This window comes from Meriones unguiculatus, chromosome 9, assembly GCF_030254825.1.
Source record: "Meriones unguiculatus strain TT.TT164.6M chromosome 9, Bangor_MerUng_6.1, whole genome shotgun sequence".
NCBI classification, from domain to species: Eukaryota; Metazoa; Chordata; class Mammalia; order Rodentia; family Muridae; genus Meriones; species Meriones unguiculatus.
The window spans coordinates 80,702,597-80,725,529 of record NC_083357.1 but is presented as its reverse complement, the minus strand read 5'-3'; the positions used below and the strand labels follow the sequence as shown (position 1 = coordinate 80,725,529).

Genomic DNA, 22,933 nt, shown 5'->3' with positions numbered 1-22,933 from the left:
TGCTGCTTTCTCTATAAATTAGAACTCGATAGATACTATAGAATCTACCTAATGTTCAATGAAACAAGAAGTCCAACATAGAAATGAACCAAATTGTGGACAGGTAAAATTATTTAAGCTGTGCTAATAAGTCTAATTAATCCAACACACATTGTTGATAATGTCATAAAAATTTAAACAAGACTATCTATGAGACAGAATATTATGTGAGTATAAATTTTAAAAGGTGTCATATGTTGGGAATCTGAAAAAACACAGGGTTAATGGGGTAACTAAGAAAATCCAAGAGTAATCAAATATAGCTTTTGAGGAGCTGTGTGGATTAAAACTTGTTCAGTTGATTCTACCAGCAGACTGCAGCCCAGGCACCACTCTGCATTCACAGTATACTTTTGGGTATATTTGCTAGTTAGCCAAACACATTATGTGATTTCAATAAATGCTTGCTGAAATGGTAAGAGTGGCTAACAATTTTTTAAAGCATAAATAAACATATACTTACTGAAAATGTTCTTACAAACAGGTACCTTCATCACGCATATGAGACAGTGAGAAATTTTTTTTTTTTCAATGCAGTTTATTCAGGAACCTTGAACAATCTCTGACCCTGGGGAAAGCCAGCCCACAGCTTAAATAGCCTCTGGGTAGCCAACCCAGGCGTGCCATGGGGGCAATGCAGATAGGTCCACATACATTATGATGCGACTTATCTGCATAATTTTGGGATCTTATATCAGATTACTATTACACCAAATGTAAATAATTGAATGTAAGAATTCCTGGGTCATGGCTTCATGGTAATTAAACGACTAGCACATTTATCCATGATATTTGAAAGAATGTTTACTTCTGTTAGAAACTAATGATATTATTAATGAAATAATTGTAGTTAGGGTTCTTGTGGTGTGCAGTGTGGAATGCGTCACTTCTGTGTTAATGAATTCAAGGGAAGGCAACAGCAGTATTAGTAATAGCTTTTATTCGGAGTCCTCATTTTCCAGACAGGTCACATGAAACACAGCCATTAAACAATAGCGTTGAGATAAATCCATACAATGTATGCTGCTTTTGTTGTTGTTGTCGTTGTTCACCAACCACTTTGGTGCAACGAAGAAACTTATGAAGCGATGGGACTGATAAATGGAAAGAGTTAACCTGCAAAAACACTGGGGCCAGGAGAGTCAGACTTTAATCAGATCTCATTCAATTATGTTTCAAATCAACACATCTTGATAGCCAAAACTCTCATGGAATTAATGCTCTGATAAATGCTGTCTCTTGTCAAAAGAATATAATTAGACAATAATGAGTAGGCATATATTATCCTAGTCCTTGCTCTATTTGTTGACCCCAGGAACTTCCACTCCATTAGACAACAAACAGCTTTTAACCTGGCTCTCATAAAGCATACTGCTCATTACTACATGACCATTTTTTATGGTACCACTTTTTTTTTTTAATTTGAACAGTGCCTATATCCTTAAAAGGAAAGTCATGTTTTACAAAAGCTCAGTTAATTTAGGGAAAGGAAGAATCAATTTCTCTCCCAGTAATGCAGTGAACCAAAGGTATTTTCTTTTGTATGCTGTTTGCAAAAAGGATAAGTTTGTTGGGTAAAGAAACAATGTGGAAACCTTGCTTGAAATTACATAAGCTATGTGTCCTTAATGTTTACTTTACTATAGTGTGCTATAGTGTGACACTGATTTTTTACTATTTTGAACTTATTGAAAACATTTTCATTATTAACTGATGGTGAAAAGATTTCATTACTGATGTTTTGTTTGCAGTTCATCATCAAGCCTTTTTTGTGTTTGTATTCTTTCCCAAAGTGGACAGTTTTCCTCTGCTTGAATAGGTCTAAAGAATTAAAAACTATTTTTTTTATCTTGTGTGTATGTATGTCTATGTGGTGTGTGTGTGTGTGTGTGTGTGTGTGTGTGTGTGTAAAGCATTCTAAATTTACAGAAACCCCTTCAACTTTAACTGATAATGTACTCCCATTAGAGCCATTGTTCCCCAAAGATATGATTTTGGCATCGCGAAGGCTTCTTTGGAAGCCAAGCACCAGAGTTCTGTGATAAAGGCAGGTCTCAGGGAGATGAATAAAAGCAAGATTCCCTCAACTATAAAAGTTCAGAGTCCTGACTTGAACTACCACCAACTTGTAAATAAATAATCACTACTAAATACAGATAATGTATTAAACATCTAACACTAGTAAATCACTGGTGACAGCTTAGAGTCAATCCCTCACATATTGGCACAACCAATTCTGAGACTTGTGTGGTGTTCCAATGTTTCAGACACTTAACAATACATTGAACAACTAGTTACTTAGAATTAAGAAGTTTTAAAAAATAAACCTATTCTTTGTGTTGAATTTATTTGCACACTGCTTTAGGTTTCACTAAGTGGTTATCTGAATAGTGAGAGAGAGGCGAAGCTTGGAAAGACTAAAAGGAAATGTTTTCCATCAATGTTCAACTATCTATCAAGCTAAATCAATTTGTAGTCTCCTGGTAGAAGTAACATTATAGAACAGAGACAACACATTGTAGATACATAAATTGTCCAAAATATAGTGTCAATTGGGTTTCACATGTACAAGATCTCTTCTTTTCCAATTTAAACATTTATGGATAACAAAAAGCAAGAGTAGAGCTGTGGAAAGGCTGTTAGCAAGAACCAGATGCAGTTCTCAAGAGAATAAGGCTGATGGGAGTCATCAATTCTTACCCCCAAAGCAATTTTGCGAGTGAGGTACAATCTAAAACTTTCCTGAAATGATGGAAATATTTCTAGCAGATTGTTTTAAATTATAAAACTTAATTTAGTTCAGTGTTTGTTTTACTTTTCCTTTTGTTTTTAGTATAAGGATTTTATGACATTTATGCTGTTTCTACACTGGTTTGGTGGCCAGAAAAGAAGGCACAGAATTCTCTCCCAGTTTGCAAATAATCATTTTTTTCTGCTCCAGTGCACAAACAGCCTTTATTTAACTCAGCACCACATTTTCCAAGGTATGGGCTCAAACTGTTTGCCATGAAGCTGTTAAATGCCAAAAAAATTTAAACGCTGAAGGAAAATGTCAATCAAGGCATTTCCCCATCTGCTACTACTTCTGTGAGTGCTAATTTTATTTTTCCCAATTCCTGAAATTAGAATTGTCTTAGCCTCATAAGGAAGTAAGTTGGAAACCTGTTAAATGTCACAAGAAAAGGTGCAACCAAATGATGAAATAATAGGTATTGTTCTCAAAGAACAGCAATAAAAAGAGGCAGAAGAGCACTGGAATACAGGAAAACAAATTTTGTTGCGACCCAGACCTCTTGAAACACAGTACTCAATGCAGGTAACCAGCACTGGTACGACACAGTACTCCTCAATGCAGGTAACCAGCACTGGTACGACGACACATGCATTACAACATTTGCCGTGTTTAGGAATATTACATGTACACACACCTGAACCACTGAAAACACTTTTGAAAACCAACCAATGTTATGATATCTACATAGGCAGAAGCTTTATGTTACTGAAAACAAGGTGAAGATTTTTCAGGTATTGGTACAAATGTAATCCTTGTGATTTAGCATGGACTTGCACAGAACGATGACTGACATGTGGTTTTCTGACCTTTCGGTTAGATCCGTCAGCTCACTCAAACACGTCTTGAACAGAATCATGTACGGTGTACTTGGTAGACTAGACATTAAAGAAGAGACTTTGCTCTGAGGCCCTGCTTCCGACGCTCCATGGGGAAGAGGAAGCAGGAAAAAACAAAACTCATAGAGTTCGACAGCTACCGAGGCAACACTTGCCATTTACAATATAAGCCCAAATATTTTTGCAACACAACTATATATTAATTTAATAAAATACACAATATAGCTCTTATACACTCAACAATTTGGCTCATATGCACGGAGTCTGCAATAAATCAATAAAAATATGTCATTTGATGTAAACACATTGAATCTTCTAACATCTGCACACTTAAATGGTCGTGTGATTTGTTATGCCTAAGTTTTTTTTTTGTTTTTTTTTTACTTTCCTGAGCTATTTTAGTGTCCAAAAAAATGAATAAAACACTTTAGTCATGTTAATTTTCTCTCAGTATTACTACTTAATGATAATCCATAATTCAGAATTCTTCAAATGTAAAACAAACTCACCATTATTTATATCTTTGTTGGACACTAAAATGCTAAATAGACATTTTTATGTATTCAAATTTTCTTCTTTAATGATGTGAATAGGTCTACATGTGTTCAGGACAACACAGACTATAGCTTTTTACATTGAACTTTTATATGACATGAGGTGTCTTACAAATGACCAAGGGTTTTGTTGTTTTATTTTTTCTCTTTTATTATTATTATATAATTTTTTTTTTTTGCTTTCTGACTAATGATATGGAATGGTCTTTGTGTTTATATGCTTGGCAGGTACTTTATACAGAAATGTTTACCACAAATATGTGTTAATGTTTGGTGTAGCTTGGACTACTGCAAGGTCTTTTCGGGACTTTCAGTAGAAGCCTGTGATGTCAGCTAGGGATCCACCACAGATAACAAATATGACCCTGCTTTGTATGGGGTTTATAGGTAAACAGTTAAGTCAGCATCAATCTCGGAGGACAGTCTTGGAGTGATCAGAAATACTTTTAAGCCTCACACTGCATACCTTCCTAACAGATTGTCAAAAGGTAACTTGTCTCCTCATCCTCCATTTTCTTCTCTCCATTTTCTTCTCGCTCTCTCTTCTCGTTTCTCCTTAAGCATCATTAATTCTGTCCTAATATAAGTTTGGTCAAAACCATTGTTATTTCTGTAAAAGAAACAGCAGTGAAAAGAACACACTTGCGGGCACTTCAGATGCTCACTAACAGCCTTTAAAGCAGCATCGGTCCTTTTCCATCCCTGTAAAATGGGTTGTCACTGGGAGGGATCATTTTCAAATCAACAGAAGAGACAAGAAAACGCCAATGCCTTTTCCCCCCTCACTTTCTCACAGCCACAGGGTCATTTCCCCGGCAGTCCTGCAAGAGTTTATCAATCTCTCTCACAACTTCTTCGGCATCCACGGACTCTCTGCCCAGATCTCTGTTGGGGTGATCAAGCTGTTCCAGCACAGTTCCCACCTCGCTGGAATCCCGGCTGGCTCTGGAATGCACATCCGCAAAGACCCTTGCCATCTGATCGGAAGCCATGAAGGAAGGGTCTCTTGGCTGCTTACTGGGAGACAGATACTGACTGTCGGTGGGCAGGTAGGAGCTGCTTGCTTCAGCTAGGGCCCCTGGTTTGGCTTCACAGCCATCCAGGGAGCCTTTTGTTGAGGCGCAGGGCTCGATGCACGCCTTGGTTGGGCTGCTGGATGCTGAGGGGACCTCTTGGAGGAGAGGGCTGAGGGCACGTTTGGCTTTTAAATAAGGTTTCACATTGGCAATGAGAATAGTGTGCTCTCGCTTGTCTTTTCCAAATGTACAAAAAGTCTTTTTCCCAGTGGGATTCACAGTTTCGTAAGTCTCAGTCTCAACATTAGCTTCAACTGTGGGTACAAAGAGATTTGTGCGGTAATCTGCATTTTCAGCCTGATTGGCTGCAGGGAACTGTGGCATCCAACACCTATCAGAATGACCAAGCACTCGGCATTCATCTGTGCAGTTAATGCACTCTTCCGGTTCTGGAAAACAAAAGAGAAAACAGCAAATCCAATCATTAGAGTTTCCTCAGCATTTCTACTTAAGGCTGCGATCAGCTCTCACTGGCTTGCTTGACCTCTGGACTCTTAATTAAAAAGGAAAAGAAAACAATAATTAAAACATTTCAGGGTGGTTGCATAAACCTGCTGGTTGAGACAATGGTTTTATTTAAGTCTATTCTCTAGATATTAACGAATTCCCATAGCCTGGGAAGAAGTAAAAAGCGGTCGCTGGAGGGTGATTCTCAGTGGAATACAGCATCAGTGTACCCAAATCCCCTGGGGAGTTTAGTCTTTGTTCTATGTAACTGGTCCTCAAGACAGTGAGCGTCATCAGGAGTGGTCAGGATTCCCTTCGCTAGATCAAATAATAAGGTAAAGAGTGGATCACACAATTTCCATAATAAGTTCTAAGCTGCTTTAAAATATTTTATCCTGGTTTTATGTGTAATTGCTATTTTGGTGACAGTTGTGAAACAAAAGGGTTCCTTTCGGAGCTGACTTTTTCCCTACTGAGCATGACAAATGGAATTTTCTATCAGACTTTATTATGAATAAGCTTGTCGAAAGGGCACTTCCCTGTTTTATTGTATATGCATGCGGGTCTTGTAGTCAATTTCCTTCACTTTCTGTTTTTGTTTTTAGTGTAAATAGTTGAAAATGATTCAACAGGTGTAGTTCAGAATAATGACACTTCATGATTTTTCTACTCTAAGCAATGTCTTCTGTGAGAACTTCTTTGTGGGTGACATACAGACAATCTATATGAAGCATGATTTAATGGTTCCCGTTTCAAAGATGCCGATGAGGAAGCATGAGGTGAAATGCCTTTGCTGGGCCTGTTACTAGAAACTTCCTACTGATCCCAGTATTTTCAACCATGTCTTTGAATTACATTTTCTCAGCTGTACCTCTTTTTTTTTTTTTTCTGTGAAGGGTTGTTTCCCATTTGTTTAATGATGCATTTTAGAGAGGGGACTTTCACTAGGAGAAGAGGATATTTACAATTTACCTCTATGTGATGGGAATAGAATTCCCTACACATTTAGGAGCCCTAGGGCTTGCCTTTTAATTGATGCTAGGTGATCCCTACAAATATCTGGTGTAATCTACAAAGAAAGAGAAGTCTACAAACAACATATTTGGCATAGGAAACAGCAAATTTAAAATGATTTGTATGGAAACTTTTCAAAGTCACAGGAAACATTTGATTTTATATTTAAAGCCCATAGAGATTTTCTCATCCACGAACCAAACATGCACACAAACTACTTTACCACACACACAAAAAAACGTGAGCTATGAAATAATATTATTTTATTAAGTATCAGAGTGGCACCTTGATAACAGAAAATATTGTGATAACTCATTGCATACATCACCTATACTTGTGACCTTTTTAATGTTTTTAGTGTGTTTGCATCTATTTTAACTTGCCATGTATAAAGAAATATTTCCCCAGAATAAATGCAGTATTCACTCTTAAAGTTATTATGTAAAGCAGGCAGTAATCTTGAGAAGAGATCCGAATCATGTACCAAGAGAGTGAAACAGACTGACTGGCAGCTTGTTAAGGGGTTGGGGTGGGGCGCTTGAACTACTAGACAAGACCCACAGAACATTGTGGAATGTCTTGCTGAGTATTTAAATAGGATGCAAATTAAAATTTATTTTTAATTTCTCAGAGGTTCAGTATGGGGTATTTTCTTTAGTCTGATTTGTCTGAATGGCCATCATATGACTTTGTTAATCTTTTGTATCATTTAGAGCCACACATTTTATCTTAAAGTGATTTACAACCAATACACTCTTTTTGAAATATGCCAACATGGTTTTATATTTCAATATTGACTGTACTTCCATTTCAGCTCTTTAAATAACCAGCACTGAATGAACTCAACATGGATTAAGGTCAGGGAAAGAGATAGAGTAATGCAGATTTAAGAAAATGTGAATCGACCCTGAATTTGAAACCATCAACATAAAATGGCTGTGCTTCCCTGCTACACATCCGCAGCTTTTTACTTGACTCCTTTGTGTCACATCCAGGAGAGCAAATTTTAAGTATTGATTATGATACATTACAAGCCATGCACCTTGTGATGAGACTGTAATTTTGACGCCAGCAGTTCACAGACAGTGAGGAAAATCGAATGGAATTTTTGTGTAAACAGCAGAACCTATGAGCATAAAGCAAACTATAACTGCCAAAGTTCAAGTAAGAATTCATGGGTGGAGCCTTCCTAAAAGAACTTAAATAAACAGAAGAATAGGTAAAGTTAAAAGAGGCATGGTTATATTCAGAAAATAATTAGCTAGAAAGACACATTAGACAAAATGAAACAATTGAAAGTAAGGAAAGAGAGAATAGTAAAAGGAAGGACAGAAAGAAGAAGGAAAAGAAAGAAGAGAAGGGAAAGGAGAAAGGAAAGGAGAGTAGAGGGATAAAAAGAAGAAGAGGGTGGTTATAAAGGTACACATTTAAAACATGGTTACATCTACTAGGATAAGAGCCACATGCATTATGAATCCCGTATAATTCAATTCTCAAATAAACTAAGCATGTGTAAGAAAGAAGATAATGCCAAATATTCAAACAAATTTTAGAGCTATAAAAGAAGATAACCAAGTTGTTCTCTATGTCTTCAAAAGAATGGAGGCAAGAACAGAGATGTAGAACAATAAAGCTACAAAAACTGGAGAGTGTGGAGAACCACATTATCTTTATTAATATAGTATTGCTATCGATTTGGTATATGTGTTAGACAAGTAGAGAGGCCCTCAACAGTAGACCTCAAAACAGAGATGATCTAATACAATCTACCATCTAAGTTGACATTACCTACAATATGGTCATCCTTTCAAAGAATGTGCTTCTTCCAGGAAAGAAAGCAGAGTCCTAAAGGTATACATGGGAGAGAAACTGGGGAATTTCAAAAAAATAAAAATAAATAAATAAATCTGAACATCAACAAATAGAGGTCACAGAGTCCAAAATTTTAAGTATCTAATTTAAGGAGACACCTCTTGACAGCCAAGTAGCTAAAATTATTTGCCTGGTATTAGGATTCATTTTCGGCTGAATGTGGTAGTATATGCCTGCAATCTTACGACTCGGAAGAGTGAGGCAAGAGAATTCTGAATTTCAGTACTGGCTGGATTGAACTATAAGCTACTTTATATATACTCCAAATTCTTCACACATATATGTATGTCATATAAGCAGCACTCAGGAAGATGAGGTAGGAGGGAGGCAGTTCAGTGTGTGGTACACAGTAAAATCTTGTCTCAAAACAAAACAAAACAATGAAAGAAAGAAAGATATAAATGTAAAGAAAAATTAATACATGTCATTTTAATTGTCACCTTTAATGTTTACTTATGAGTGTGAAACCAGTGATCAGATCAACAACTTAACTATACTTGACTTTAAATTTTCATAATTAAACACCACATACTTAAATAATTGGATTTTATCAGTCTTTGTGAAAAGGTCAGCATTATTTAGCTTTCATATTGTTATTTTTAATCTTAGAATGTCACTAAATCATTAAACATACACAGCTCTTCTGACACTCAGTGAAAGATGCTGTCAACTACTGTGAACTTTAAAACTAAAAAAGTTAGGCGCTGTCAAATAATAGGTATTTTGCAAAAACTCCCCAACACGTCATACTTGTGTGTGAGTGTGTGTCCACTATAAGGAAAAACTGTTGCTTAACCAACCAAAATGTCTTAATTCAGAGTGAATATATTTCATTATTCCTTTCTGTGTTGCTCGGAGGCAGAAACTTATTACAAATATAAGTTTAAGCCTATGCCTTTGTCTTCAAAGTGTTAGTCACTACACCTATGAAAACAATAGCAACTAACTTGTTACCACTTAGGGAAGTGGTAGAGGATATCTAAGAATTGTTACCCCTAGTTTCAGATTTACTTGCTACCTCCAAAATCTGCATGTTCTTGCATCTGAGAAAACACAGCGCGTCCAGAATAAGAAAACAACAACAACAACCACAAAATACCAGCATCAGAGATTATAAATGTGTTCAATCTCCCAATCTGATGTGTGTATATATACATAGATACACGTATCTATGTATATGGACACACATCAGTGAGGAAGTTCTACAGTGCAAAGGCTGTGGGATGGGTATTTCGAACTCTTCTTTGTGTTGTGACTACCAACAAGATGTTTTTATTTCTGTTTTGTAAACATCTTTAAAAAGGCATAGTGCTATTCTATTACAGCTCTGGTTGGTAGTCTTTCTTAGAACACGTTAAAATTAGAGTGTTTCTAAGCAGATCACCCTATAAATAGAAGTCCATTTTTATTTTCATTTTACTTTTTTTAAAATTTCTAATTTACCTTTTCCCATCAATGTAAGCTCTCATTATACCCCGTAGCTGCCGGGAAAAGTGAAATAGGCACTGATTTTTATTTCCAGCTGGCATGGTGCTCTTTAGATTAATTCTATAGAATCTAAGCACAGTGTCTACCTCAGATTCTCATTTACTTGCAAATACTGACAAAACAAGGCCTTTGACTGCAGATCAGGACCCACTGCTGCTCCTTTCTGTCTTTGGTGCATACACATAGGTGCACGTATAAGGGTTTACATGCTTCTCTATGAGCAAAACAAATTTCAATTTCTTCAAATATGCTCTTACATATCAGAAAAAAGTATCACTACCAACTTGGGAATCTTGTCAGAATTCAGTTCAGCAAACCTAATAAAGCACGCTTCCTTTCACTAAGTTGGCATGACTTGCAACTTCCTGTGAAATGACACTGTTCTAACATAAATATCCCCCCTTTTGGGTTATATTATTATTCACTTACTTCCCTTTGCCATTCTATAAATCCCTAGAGCTTGTAGTGATAATGTGAGTCATTACAGACAACTGGGATCTTAACAATATATAGCCATATAAATTAATTCCAGTTGATAACTGTGTGCCCCCATTTGCTAGAATATTTGATAAAAATAAATCTGGTTTCACTCTTTCTGCCTGGGCACAGAATACAGATTTCACTTTCAATATCATTCTGAAGTATGTGAAGCAAAGCTATGTTGCCTCAAAAACTGTTTTTTTTTTCTCTTTTCAGTAAAAAAAAAAAAAAAACAAAAAAAAAAAAACAAAAAAAAAACAGTCTGGTAATAAATCTGTATTAGATGTCAGGTTTTACTTAACAAGGACTCACAAAACTGCTTGCTTTATTTAGACACCATTTAATAAGTGTGGCGTGTGTATTAGGCAAGGGAAATGGAAAATGGGGATGGAAAGCTATAATATGAGAACACCATATTATCTAGACCGTCCTTCAGCCACTGCTTTGGACTTCTTGTGGTTCTCACTTGAGCACAGGGAGCTATGTTGTTTACTAACCAAATCCTACAACTGGTAGGCAGAGGTGAGATGTCATCTTGACTTTTAGTTTTAATGAAAGAAGTAAAATATCTCGTCACAAACAATGAATTGAATTACTTTACAGTAACCATCCATAAATGATATGAATTTAGAAACACAATTTAACCTACAAAAATAAAACTAAAGAAGCACTCATTATTTGTTTGAACACACAGCCACGCCAGCTTCCAGACTTTATTTTAGTTGAGGGATGCCAGTCTATGTGCTTTAGATAGGCAGAGAGCACATTTTCAAGAGGAGGTTATTATAATACCATCAAATAGTCAAACTGTGGAGGCATTGAAGTACCAATCCTCAAGCATGCACCTGCATTGCACAGTGCTTCTAAATGTATTGCCACGGCTGCATTCAGGCAACAGAAACCACTGGCTGATGTCATTCAAGTGAATCCAATTGCAGCTGGGTTTTTGGAGATGCTCAGAGCAGTAGCGCTTACTATTCCATGCACCTGCTCACCTTCAGGGATTGTTTTAAGTGTCTGTGACCTCTTGGACATAATAAAATGCCTTATCAGAGTGTCGCTTTTTGAATATATATTGATAATACATAGATAGTGGCAAAAGATGAAGAAAAGCCTAAGACAAATAGAAATGAAATTTGTGCTACAGAACAAGTGCGGAACAACGTAAGGAAATCTGATACAGAAGTACCTGATATATAAAACAATAAGATAGCAAACCACAAGGTGAAAATTTACAGCACAAATATAAGTGTTTCCCACAGCACAGTTCTCTGAGACTATCATTTAAAATTTAGTTGCACTTCTCCAAAAGTCCTGTTATGTAGGCACAGCTATCACCTGGGGCAGTAGCAGATGCTTGGAAGAGAAGGCACAGCTAAATGGGGCTATCTCTTTCCTAACAGGCACCCTTAGGAGAACTGGCTCTCAGACTTAGTATTGTACATTGACACAGGTTGCATTTTGCTTTGTGTGAAAAGAAGTTTTGCAGAACCTCGAAAAGCAACATAATATAATCTCAGTGTTCCATCAGAGAGGTGCTGTGGGGGTATGTGCTGTGTGTACTTCAATTTCTTTGAAGACACAGTGTTTAATGATTCATTGCGATCAATGTTTCAAGCAACTATGTCGTATCCAATTGTTAGTCGTTTATGGCAAATGGACCACTTTTAGCTTTATAAGTTTGTGAAATTTTCACTCATCCCCAAGGAGCTTGAAGTTTGAGAGTATACAGTAAGTTTGAATTCTACATAAAGGAAATGATTCATGAGCATTTACATTTTGAACTGTGTTATAGTAACATCAGGGCACAGAAAACTGTGTCTATGATAATAACGTGAAGGAATTCATACAAAAGATGCTATTTGCACTTTAGTTTAAAAGGTACATAGCATTGCAATGGAGCTTATGGAGAATGTTTTTCAGGTAAAGAAGTGGAAACAAAAGCAATAGCCCTATAGAAATGTATATTTCACAGATCCATGAGAGATTAGCTTTACCAGTTTAAGAATGTATTCTATATCACCAAAAAGTAACAAAAATAAAATAAAATAACTGTGTTGCTGAAATTAGCTAGCACTTAAAAAAAGAATAGACAAGTTTTGAATAAGGTTATAGACTCAGTATAGTAGGTAATGCAGAGCAAAGGCAGTGAGCAGCTGACCACGTGTCTTTCTTGTATGATTCCTGAATTATCTGGGCCCTTAAATGGACAGATTTTGAACAGTATTTATGCCCATACAATACTTTGTGCTAAAGGGAAGATAGTATCTAAAACACCATGGTTTTCAGAAGGCTTGCATCTCATGTCTTTATATTTCTAACAGTAACATGATTCAGTGTTCCCAAAATTATTTTCATGCAGGATCATTTTGGTCCCAAGTCTTGGCTATTTGAATTCCATTATTTACTGAACTACTATTTAAAGGACAGCCTTAAAGCCTTTAGCTTCAAATAACATTATTTTTATTTTTCAGTACAAATCAAATATAGGTTATGATTGTGAATCAGATAAATGCTTACTTTTCCTAATCTAAATACTATCTTTCCATAAATTCCCATCATCATCAACCAAATTTCATATATAGAATCACATACATGAAGGAGTAAAAGATTATTGTAAAAAATGAAGAACCTATAGAAAGGATGCACTCAAAGTAGAATATGATTCTCAGAAGTCTATCAAAATATAGATATTTAAATCCACATGAATAATTAAATGAAGTCCCTAATTTGTTTTTAAAATAAAGCATTTTTCAGGGGACGGAAGCAGATGCATAGACACACAGCCAAACTTTGGACAGAGCACAGTAGGGAGTCTTATGGAAGAAGGGGGAGATAGAAGTATCCCAATGGGTCAGGAGCCCCATCAGAAGACCAAGAAAGCCCAAAAAGCTGGGCCCAGGAGGGACTGCAGAGACTTATGCATCAACCAAAGATTATGCATAGAGAGGACCTAGATTCCCTTCTTTGTTTCCCAGTTGTAGGCTCTTCCCTTATCTCTTCCTGGTCCTATCCTTTCTCCCTCTTCCTCCCCTATCCCTCTTCCTTATCCACTGATAGGTGAAGTCCTCCTCCCCTACTGCCTGACCCTAGCCTATCCGGTCTCATCAAGACTTCCTGGACCCTCTTCTCTGGCCTGGCTAGGTTGCCCCATCAGGGAGAATTGATCAAGGAGCAGACAATCCAGTTCATGTCACAGACTCTCTCTTCTCTTACTAGGAAACCCACATGGAGACTGAGCTATCTATGGGCTACATCTGTGCAGGGAGTCTAGATCCTCTCTATGAATGATCTTTGACTGATGCATCAGTCTTTGGGGCCCGTTCTTTTTGTTTGTTTGTTTGTTTTTTGGTGTTTTTTTTTTCATTGTTGGTCTTTCTGTGGAGTTCCTGTCTGCTCTGGGTCTTTTATATTCCCCTTCATCCATAAGACTCTCTGAGCTCTATCTAAAGTTTGGCTGTGAGTCTCTGATTCTGCTTTGATTCCCCAGCTGGTTGGTGCTTTTAGAGAACAACTGTGGTAGGCTCCAGTCCTGTTTCTTCTCTTCTAACAGCTTCCAGTGTCTATCCTGTTTTCCCTTATGAATGAAAATTAAGCATCTTCCCTAGGGTCCTCCTCGTTGTTTAGCTTCTTAAGGCTTGTAGATTTTAGGATGGTTATCCTATGTAATATGGCTAATATCAACCTATAAGTGAGCATTGTAGTATGTAAGTGAGCAACATTAGATCCACTTTTTAAATACCAAGCTTGTATAAAAGTCCTGACTTCCAAAGGTATGAGTTAAATGATAAAACAAAGAAATCTTATCTGGCAATACTATTCACTCAAATTTGTAGATATGGATCCTTTTCCTATGAAAAAATAATAATCAGTGACACTGCTATTGAAATAAAAATTTATATTTAAATTTCAGCTTATTGTTTTACATTATGGAATTATAAGTACCTGTAAATTAGTGAGTATCTGGCCCACACTTCAGTATGCAAAGGTTTCTTTTTCTCCCTAGGTTTTCCTTACTGTCCTTTAATTCTGTCTTCTGTGGCAGTGCTGTGTAAATCAGGCTAGCTTCTCTTTTGTTTGAATTTAGATGCCTTTGTATTTCACACTCTATCTGAATGTGTCCATCTACATATAAATTAATGTCTTCATAATTGTGGGGTCTTGAAAGGGTTAAGAAGATTCCAGAAGAACCTAATTTATATGCAGTGTGAAACCTATGCTCTGGTATGCAATAGTTAGCAAAAGCTGTTTAGTTTGCAAGGACAAATTTAAATTCTAGCAACTTAAATAATTGTGTGAACTCCAGACCAGAGACTATGTAAATATGCTACTATTCTTTATCTTTCCCGAGGCTGCTATCCTTATGCCTTTATTTCCTCTGTAAGCTAGCCCTAGCTCTGATAATGGCACTATTTTTGATGACATGGATGAATACATTTAAGATTCAAGTCATCTTCCCAGCAAAGTGGTAATCCTGTAAAGAAGGTCAATAAAAACATGCCTATTAAGCCAAACTCTGTAAGAAGCAGGCAAGATAGTCTTATTAGTGTCTCTCTCATATCTACTATCTGATTTCTTTGGGGAAGTACATCTATTTACCAATTTAAATCCAGTTGTTCAGCTCATTTCTAGCACTTCTTTGTTTTCAATTGCTAGAAACAAGTAAACAGAATCAATGTCACTTTTGGCATTCTTAGAAAAGAGTTAAGTCAGAGATAGCTAATCTTCTGCTTATTATTTAGGAATCAATCAACATTTTTCAATGGAATATGGATGTTGTAAAGGATGGATTTTTGAGAAATATTTTAATTGCTTAGTTTATTTTTAATGACATTCTAAAAGAGATAGAGACAGATAAAATTTCAGTTGCTAAATTAGATAGAATATAATTCCAAGTGAATAGATAGATGTCTATCAGTATTTTCAAACCACACACACACACACACACACACACACAAAAGTAATGGTTTATTTTTAAAATTAGATGCAGGAAGTAATGTATATGAAAACATTGTTTTGGATAACCAGTTCTTGTATTAATATTTCATCTCTATCAAAGATTAAAAAAAACAGACCCTCTGTGGGTATGTTTCCATGTTCATGTGCACCCTTACAACATGTCTATGTGATAAGAAATCTCCACTTTAATTAAATATATATTGTCCTAAGGGAAAACTTTACAAGAGATAGTCAAAATGGATATCTAAAGGTTACCTCAGAGTGACATAATGGAAGTTTGAATCTTAACAGCTTCTACTTAGTGACATTAAACAAGTTACCTATCATGAGCCAGATGGCTAGAATCAAAAATACTAAAAATGAAAGACATATACGAAAGGAAAGCTACGTGAAACTTTCCTGTATTCTTGAATTGTTTTTTTCTGAAATCATCTGTTGTCAGTACCTGTAAGTATGCTGCAGGTTTATTGGAAGCTGATGTCTTTCTTTATCATGCTCAGTTGGGTCATCCCAAGAATGAGAATTTAAGCAAAATCAATAGATTCAATTTCCACGTTCTAGAGTAAATAAACTGAAATGTTTCTTGTAATGGATTTTCCTGGCAAGGACAAGCCATTTTTCTAGTAACAGCTTTAATATTCTGCAATCATTAAAACACACTGAAGACATGGCGAGCCCAAGAAACAAAGGTCAGGAAACAGAAAGCAAAAATGGATGTGGCCCAGTGGTCTGGGATGCAATGTCACCCACCAAGGGCCAGAAGCAACTGTCCAGCATAGGAAGGCAGTCCCATAGATGGTGCAGCCCACACGTCAGAAGCTATCTGCAATGGTGTTTTAAATACTTCCTTACCTTAGAGAGCACTTCCTCCTATTTAATTGATACTCAACCACATCCAGAATAAAGAAGAGATGATTAAAGGGAAACATATTTCCCCTGAGCAGTAGTACCAGGAAAATAAATTTAAAATGACATGAGAACATATTTAAGTTCCAGACTTGTAATCTAAATCTAATTTAAAACAAAACAAAACAAATTCATATTGACCTCACAGGGAGAATTCCTTAGGATGTTCTTTGTTAATTGAAGCATGTTGGACTTGAGCATTTTCTTCTTCTAAAACCGTATGATTAGTCTTGGGAGTGATCTGTTTCAAGCCAAAAAATCTGGTGTCCTGCACGGAGGACAACCAAGGTCCATGCACAGAGAGGACCTAGACCCCCTGCTCTGATGTAGCCCCTCGGCAGCTCAGTCTCCATCAGGGGTTCCCTAGTAAAGGGAGCAGAGGCAGTCTCTGGCATGAAGTCAGCTGCCTGCTCTTTAATCACCCTCCTCCCCCAACACACACACACAAGGTGACCTTACTAGATCACAGAGAAAGAGGATCCACACAGTCCTGATGAGACCTGATAGGCTGGGGTCAGATAGTAAGGGAGGAAGACCTCCCCTATCAGTGGATTAGGGGAGGGACATAGTGGGAGGAAGAGGGCAGGAGCGACCAGGAAGAGAAGAGGGAGGGGGATACAGCTTGGATAAAAAGTGAATAAACTGTAAATAATAATAATAACAAAAAAAAGTGATTTGTTTTGTTGCCCAAACTGATCTCAAATAGCTGGGTTTTCTTTCTTTGCTTCTTTCTATGTTTTTTCTTCTTTTTTTAATTATTTTATTTTATTTTTCTGGAGTTCACCCTAAAGGACATTTAATGACTCAGTGTTGAAAGTGTTCCATTTTCAGGCTGATATAAAGCTTTACAAATAAGAAAAGCAACTCCTACATGTAAAAATTGTTAATTTCTCTGTGTCTGTCTTCTTTCCTTCCTTCTCTCCCTCAATTCTTTAGCAAAGAAAATATCTATTCAATGTTTTGCAATGGATAATAGTCTAGGAAGCAACAAGGATACTGCTGCATCCTCAAGAAAATCTACCTGCAATGTCATAAAAATTGTTGCAATCTCTTTTTTTATCTTTATTTTTATATTAATTACAGTTTATCTTGTATCTCATCTATACCCCTTCCCTCATTCCCTCCCAATCCCACCTTCTCTCTCTTATCTCCTTCCTGCCCCTCTCCAAGTCCACTGATAGGGGAGGACCTCATCCCTTTCCATCTGACCCTAGCTTATCAGGTCTCATCAGAACTGGCTGCATTGTCCTCTGTGGCCTAGCAAGGTGCTACAGAGGGTCAGGGAGGAGGCCAAAGAGCCAGCCACTGAGTTCACTTCAGAGAGAGTCCCTGTTCCCCTTACTAGGGTACACACTTAGATACTGAGCTGACATGGGCTATATCCAAGCAGGGGTTCTAGGTTATATCCATGCATGGTCCTTGGTTGGAGAATCAGGCTCAGAAAAGACCCCTGTGCACAGATATATTTGGTCTTTGTGGAGCTCCTGTCCTCTCCAGGTCTTAGAGTCTCCCCTTCTTTTATATGATTGCCTGCACTCTCCCCAAGGTTTGGTTACGTGTCTCAGCATCTGCTTTGATACACTGCTAGGTAGAGTCCTTCAGAGGCCCTTTGTGGTAGGCTCCTTTCTTGTTTCTTGTTTTCTCCTACTCCCAATATCTATCCCATTTGTCTTTCTAGGTGAGGATTGATCAACTTACCCTGGGTCCTCTTTCTTGTTTGGCTTCTTTGGGTATATATTTATCTTATCTTTTAGGTCTAGAATCCACTTATAAGTGAATATATACTGTGTGTGTCTTCTGCTTCTGGGATACCTCACTCAGGATGATCTTTTTTAGATCCCATTCTTTGCCTGCAAATTTCATGATTTCCTTGTTTTTAATTGCTGAGTAGTATTCCATTGTGTAAATATACCACAATTTTTCTATCCATTCCTCCATTGAGGGACATCTGGGTTGTTTCCAGGTTCTGGCTATTATGAATAAAGCTGCTACAAACATGATTGAACAAATGTCCTTGTTATGTACTTGAACATATATTGGATATATGCCTAGGAGTGGTATAGCTGGATCTTGAGGAAGCACTATTCCTAGTTGTCTGAGAAAGTGCCAGATTGATTTCCAAAGTGGGTTTACAAGTTTACATTCCCACCAGCAATGGAGGAGGGTTCCTCTTTCTCCACAACCTCTCCAGCATGTGTTGTCTTAACTTAAGCCTAAAGTTATGTTATAAATAATAATATAGATGTCAGAGTATGGAAAGCTACTGAGTACAGAGATGGAATTACAACGTTGCTGCTCAACTGAGATTTAAAAAAAAAAATCTTAAATTGGAATAGCTTTTTACTCTCAACCTAAATTCATCCATGCCTTATTTTATAAACTGCAGGTGTGTATATTCTTTAGCTTGGAATTGTACAGAATAAAAGGCCCACAAATAAATAGAATACAATTTTATCTCTCTTAAGTTAGTAAATTAGAATTTACTAATTTCTAAATAACTTAATGTTCATTTATTAAATTTATAAAAATGTATATGAGGACAAAAGTCAAACATATGTTTTTTTAGTATTAATGGAAAACTGAAAAATCACATTGGTTGACAGGTAGAAACTTCCTGCCCATTTTTTTTTTTGTTTACTGAGTAAGCGTTTTTATTATTGAAATTAAATATATTTGCATATGCCTTTTAAAAATACGTGATGTCTTATTTTTCTTTAATTTTTTTTTTACATACATGACTTATATCCTTATTGAAATAAAGAAAAGGTGTTATACTGGTTGCTTGGTATCTATGGGATTGTCCAGCATGCCCTATAAACACCTAAATTTCTTTCTTTCTTTTTTTTTGTTTTCTTTTTTTTTCCATAATTTTATTTTTCTCATTAGTTACACTTTGTTAATTCTGTATCCCAGCTGTATCCCTCATTCCCTCCCCAATCCCACCCTCCCTCCCTCATCTCCTCCCTGCCCCTTTCCAAGTCCACTAATAGGGGAGGACCTCCTCCCCTTTCATATGACTCGCTTTTGTCAAGTATTTTCCGGACTGGCTGCAAAGTCCTCCTCTGCAAGGTTTGAAAGGATACTGCATCTGTCCCTGGGCAGACCTTTCCAGGACAGAGGCCAAAGTAAAGTACATAAGGTTTTTACATCATTTCTGTGTGCGTTTGATATATAGATCAATATCTGGACAAATTTAATCTTTTATTTTCTGGTAACTTGTGATTATTGAGGAAGTGTTTAAAGCTTTCTCATGGAATGTATATAATGGCGTGAAAAATTCCTTCAGAGAAATTTATGTTCTTTTCATTTTTACCAAAATGCAAATTTTCAGCATGGATGTGAAAAGCATTAAAATTATAACTTTGTGAACAAGATGAAAATAATTCACTAAATTTGCCCTTTTTTACACAAAATAAAATGTTAAAGTTATAAAACAAAACAAACAAACAAACAAACAAAAAAGCCCTCCTCTGTGGCCTAACAGTACTGCTCCTCCCTTGGGAGGTGGGGAGGTCATTGAGTTCCTGTTAGAAATAGTCCTTGTTCCCCTTACTATGGGAAACCAATTGATTACTGAGCTATCACGGGTCACATCCGAGCAGAGGTTCTAGGTTTTATCCTCTCATGGACTTTGGTTGAGTGTCCATCTCAGAAAAGACCCTGTTCTAATTTCTCAGTTTTGGGTATAAACTGAAGTCATTTCTGATAAATCTAATACTTATCCATTTGTACACTGTACACTTTAATCATCTCTAGTTTACTTCTACATTTTAGACACTGTAAATGCTATGTAAATAGTGATTCCCAAATCATTTTATAGTTAACAGTGAAAAAAATATGAGTGTTTAATTCAAATACAATTTTTTTCAGAAATTGTTTTACCTGACACTGGTTGAATATTTCTCTAAAACTTTTTAATACAGATAGCCAACTGTATCTAAATAAGTGTTTTATTTACAAGTTAATATATATTTCACAGTAAAGTATTTCTAATTATTTTATAATGCTAGATCAATGATTATAATGTATATAATACATTGTTATGATAGAGACAAACGTACAATTCTTTGTCTGAAAGGATTATATTTAGTAAGTCTCCACAACTGTACTCTATTCTGTTTTTATTACATATCTGATGTTAATGGATGATATCTGCTAGCTTCATTATGGTTATTATCTTGATACTTTCAGCAGCAAACTACAAGTATTGGAAATTAAGATAACTTTAAATTTGCTACATAATTACCACTCAATACATAATACTAAATATAAGGCACACATATACTCTCTGTAAACATGATAAAATTCCTATGCCAGTTGGAAATGAATGGAAAGAATCTTGGCAAAAGGCAAAAGCTTAGAAATATCCAGGAGACGGAAAAAGTTTGTTCTGCCTAACCACAGTTTTGCTGTTACTTGGTGTTCAGTCATGACTCACCACCAGCTCAGAAATCAGTGGCCATGCAAAGTACAGGTATGTCTTTGAACATGTGGATGTGTGCCTTCTAGCACAAATGATATGCACTTTATCAGAAGAGGAATGTCAGATCAAAAAAGAAATGTACATAAGAACACACAGAACAATTGTGCAAATTTGTATTCAGAAAGCTAAGGTTATTTATGACACACATATATTAATCTTAAAATTAGTTTGTAATAGATTGAAAAAGAAGAAAACTCCCATTTTTGTCTGACTAAAAATAAATTCCAATTAGATAAGGAAAAATGAAAGTTTCATATACATTGTGCATGTGAATGGGGTATGCACACATATCTGAGTTTTTAAACTTTAACTGAAAATCTCCAAGTGAGAGACAAGAATAATTTTCGTCACTACAAAGTTACCCATTTAAGCTTTTTTTTTCCCTATACATTTTATCTCCAATTTCCATTCATCTCCACACAGGAAATAAGGCAACCTTTCGCAGTTTCTGATATCAGTAAAGCAGCACAAATAAAAATAACAGTGATTTGCAGATTGCCAAGATATACTCTATATTTTTTCAAAACATCAACAGCCTGATATAATCATTTTCTCGAATGATGAGGCTTTCCTGTATGCAGAGATTAAAATACTCAGAGGGCAATCAAATCTCTAAAATGCATTCAAATGATTCAAACTGAGACTTTACAAATTCAGACATAAAATATCTATCTATCTATCTATCTATCTATCTATCATATATATATGATCTCATATATATATATATATATATATGATAGAGAGATTATGGCAAGCTAAGGCTTCTTCCCATTCTCCTTCCTGCTTTCCTTTCAGTGGGACCAGCTATATCAAACTTCACAGTGCTTGGATTATCTACATTACATCCCTAGTATTTTAGAGATTAGAATATATTGACAAATTGCCTCTACTTCAGAGGATTGTGATGTTGTCCTCTGCCAACTATTAAAATTTATATGAATTAGATTCTGCCCTGCCTCTAGGAATTCAATTAGAGTGATGTGTAAAGATTTTTCAAAGTAGTACATAGAAAGGCTCTCATAAGTTCCCATAAAAGAAAGCTTATCTAAGATGACTTGCAAAAAAGACAGAAGAATTTGGGGGACTGGAAAACAGAGTTCTTCAAACTGTGACACTGAAGTACTTTGCTCTAGACCCATACTGTACAGAATATTCAAGTACCTCTTTCCTGTACAGGCCATTCCAATGCTTCAGTTTTCCCCTTTATAATCCCTATCCTGCCAACAATGTGAAATTAATACAACTGGTAGACATTATACATGAAATAATTGCCAATGGCCCACTAAACTCACTGAATATAACAAGCAACAGAAACTCTGATTTCTCACGTTATTTTTATTCTCCCTTCAACTCCACCACACGTACCACTCTTCCTTAGAAACCAGTAAGGCCAATGCAGCATTAGCAGCAAATCACTACAGTTTTTCCTTTCAAGAAATGAGGTCTGCATTTCTGCATGGTCAATGCACAGTCATACGAATGCCATCATCTCACAAGTAAAATTCGGATCACAGAGAAGAAAGCTAGCAGATGAAGAAATTGCTCACCTGGAGGAGGCGGGTCAACAGACTGAAGTCTAGTAGTGATGGTGTGTAGGGTGAGGATAGCAAAGGAAAGCAAAGTCGGGAATGCTTGAAAAATAAAATATTTTTAGTTAACAAATAGAAAGACCAAGAGGGACAAAAAGGGCCAACTGAATCATGAATCCTTCCTTATCAATTTGATTTTTTTAAATTAAATTTCAGACAATAATCAATTCCTAAAAGCAACGGTCATTGACAATTCCTCAGTTACATCAGACGTAGTCTTTCCATGAAAAATTACTTTAAAGAAGATTTTCATTTCAATGAGATGGAAACAGTTCAAAGTAACTGCCAGTAACTCCACGTCAATGGAAAACTTTGTCAGTACAATGATATGTCCATTTATTTAGATAAAAAGTTTTCTACCAGAGTGAATAGAAGCTGTAAACCAGCAAATAACCA

At 36.2% G+C, this 22,933-nt stretch overlaps 1 protein-coding gene across 5 annotated transcripts in view; it reads right to left on the bottom strand.

Annotated features, from left to right (window-relative positions):
• Positions 1–962: 962 nt before the first annotated feature.
• Positions 963–22,933, bottom strand: part of Pcdh17 (protocadherin 17) — a 103,600-nt gene continuing 81,629 nt past the window's right edge. For 4 of the 5 annotated variants that reach the window (XM_060391493.1, XM_060391494.1, XM_060391495.1 and 1 more), the window contains exons 4-5: positions 22,496–22,579; positions 963–5,688 (exon numbers count right to left, since the gene is read on the bottom strand). In XM_060391493.1, coding sequence (XP_060247476.1) covers positions 5,006–5,688; positions 22,496–22,579 — 767 coding nt within the window. In that variant the 3' untranslated portion in view covers positions 963–5,005. The remainder of the gene's footprint in view (positions 5,689–22,495; positions 22,580–22,933) is intronic. The other variant, XM_021662307.2, reaches the window with a different exon arrangement.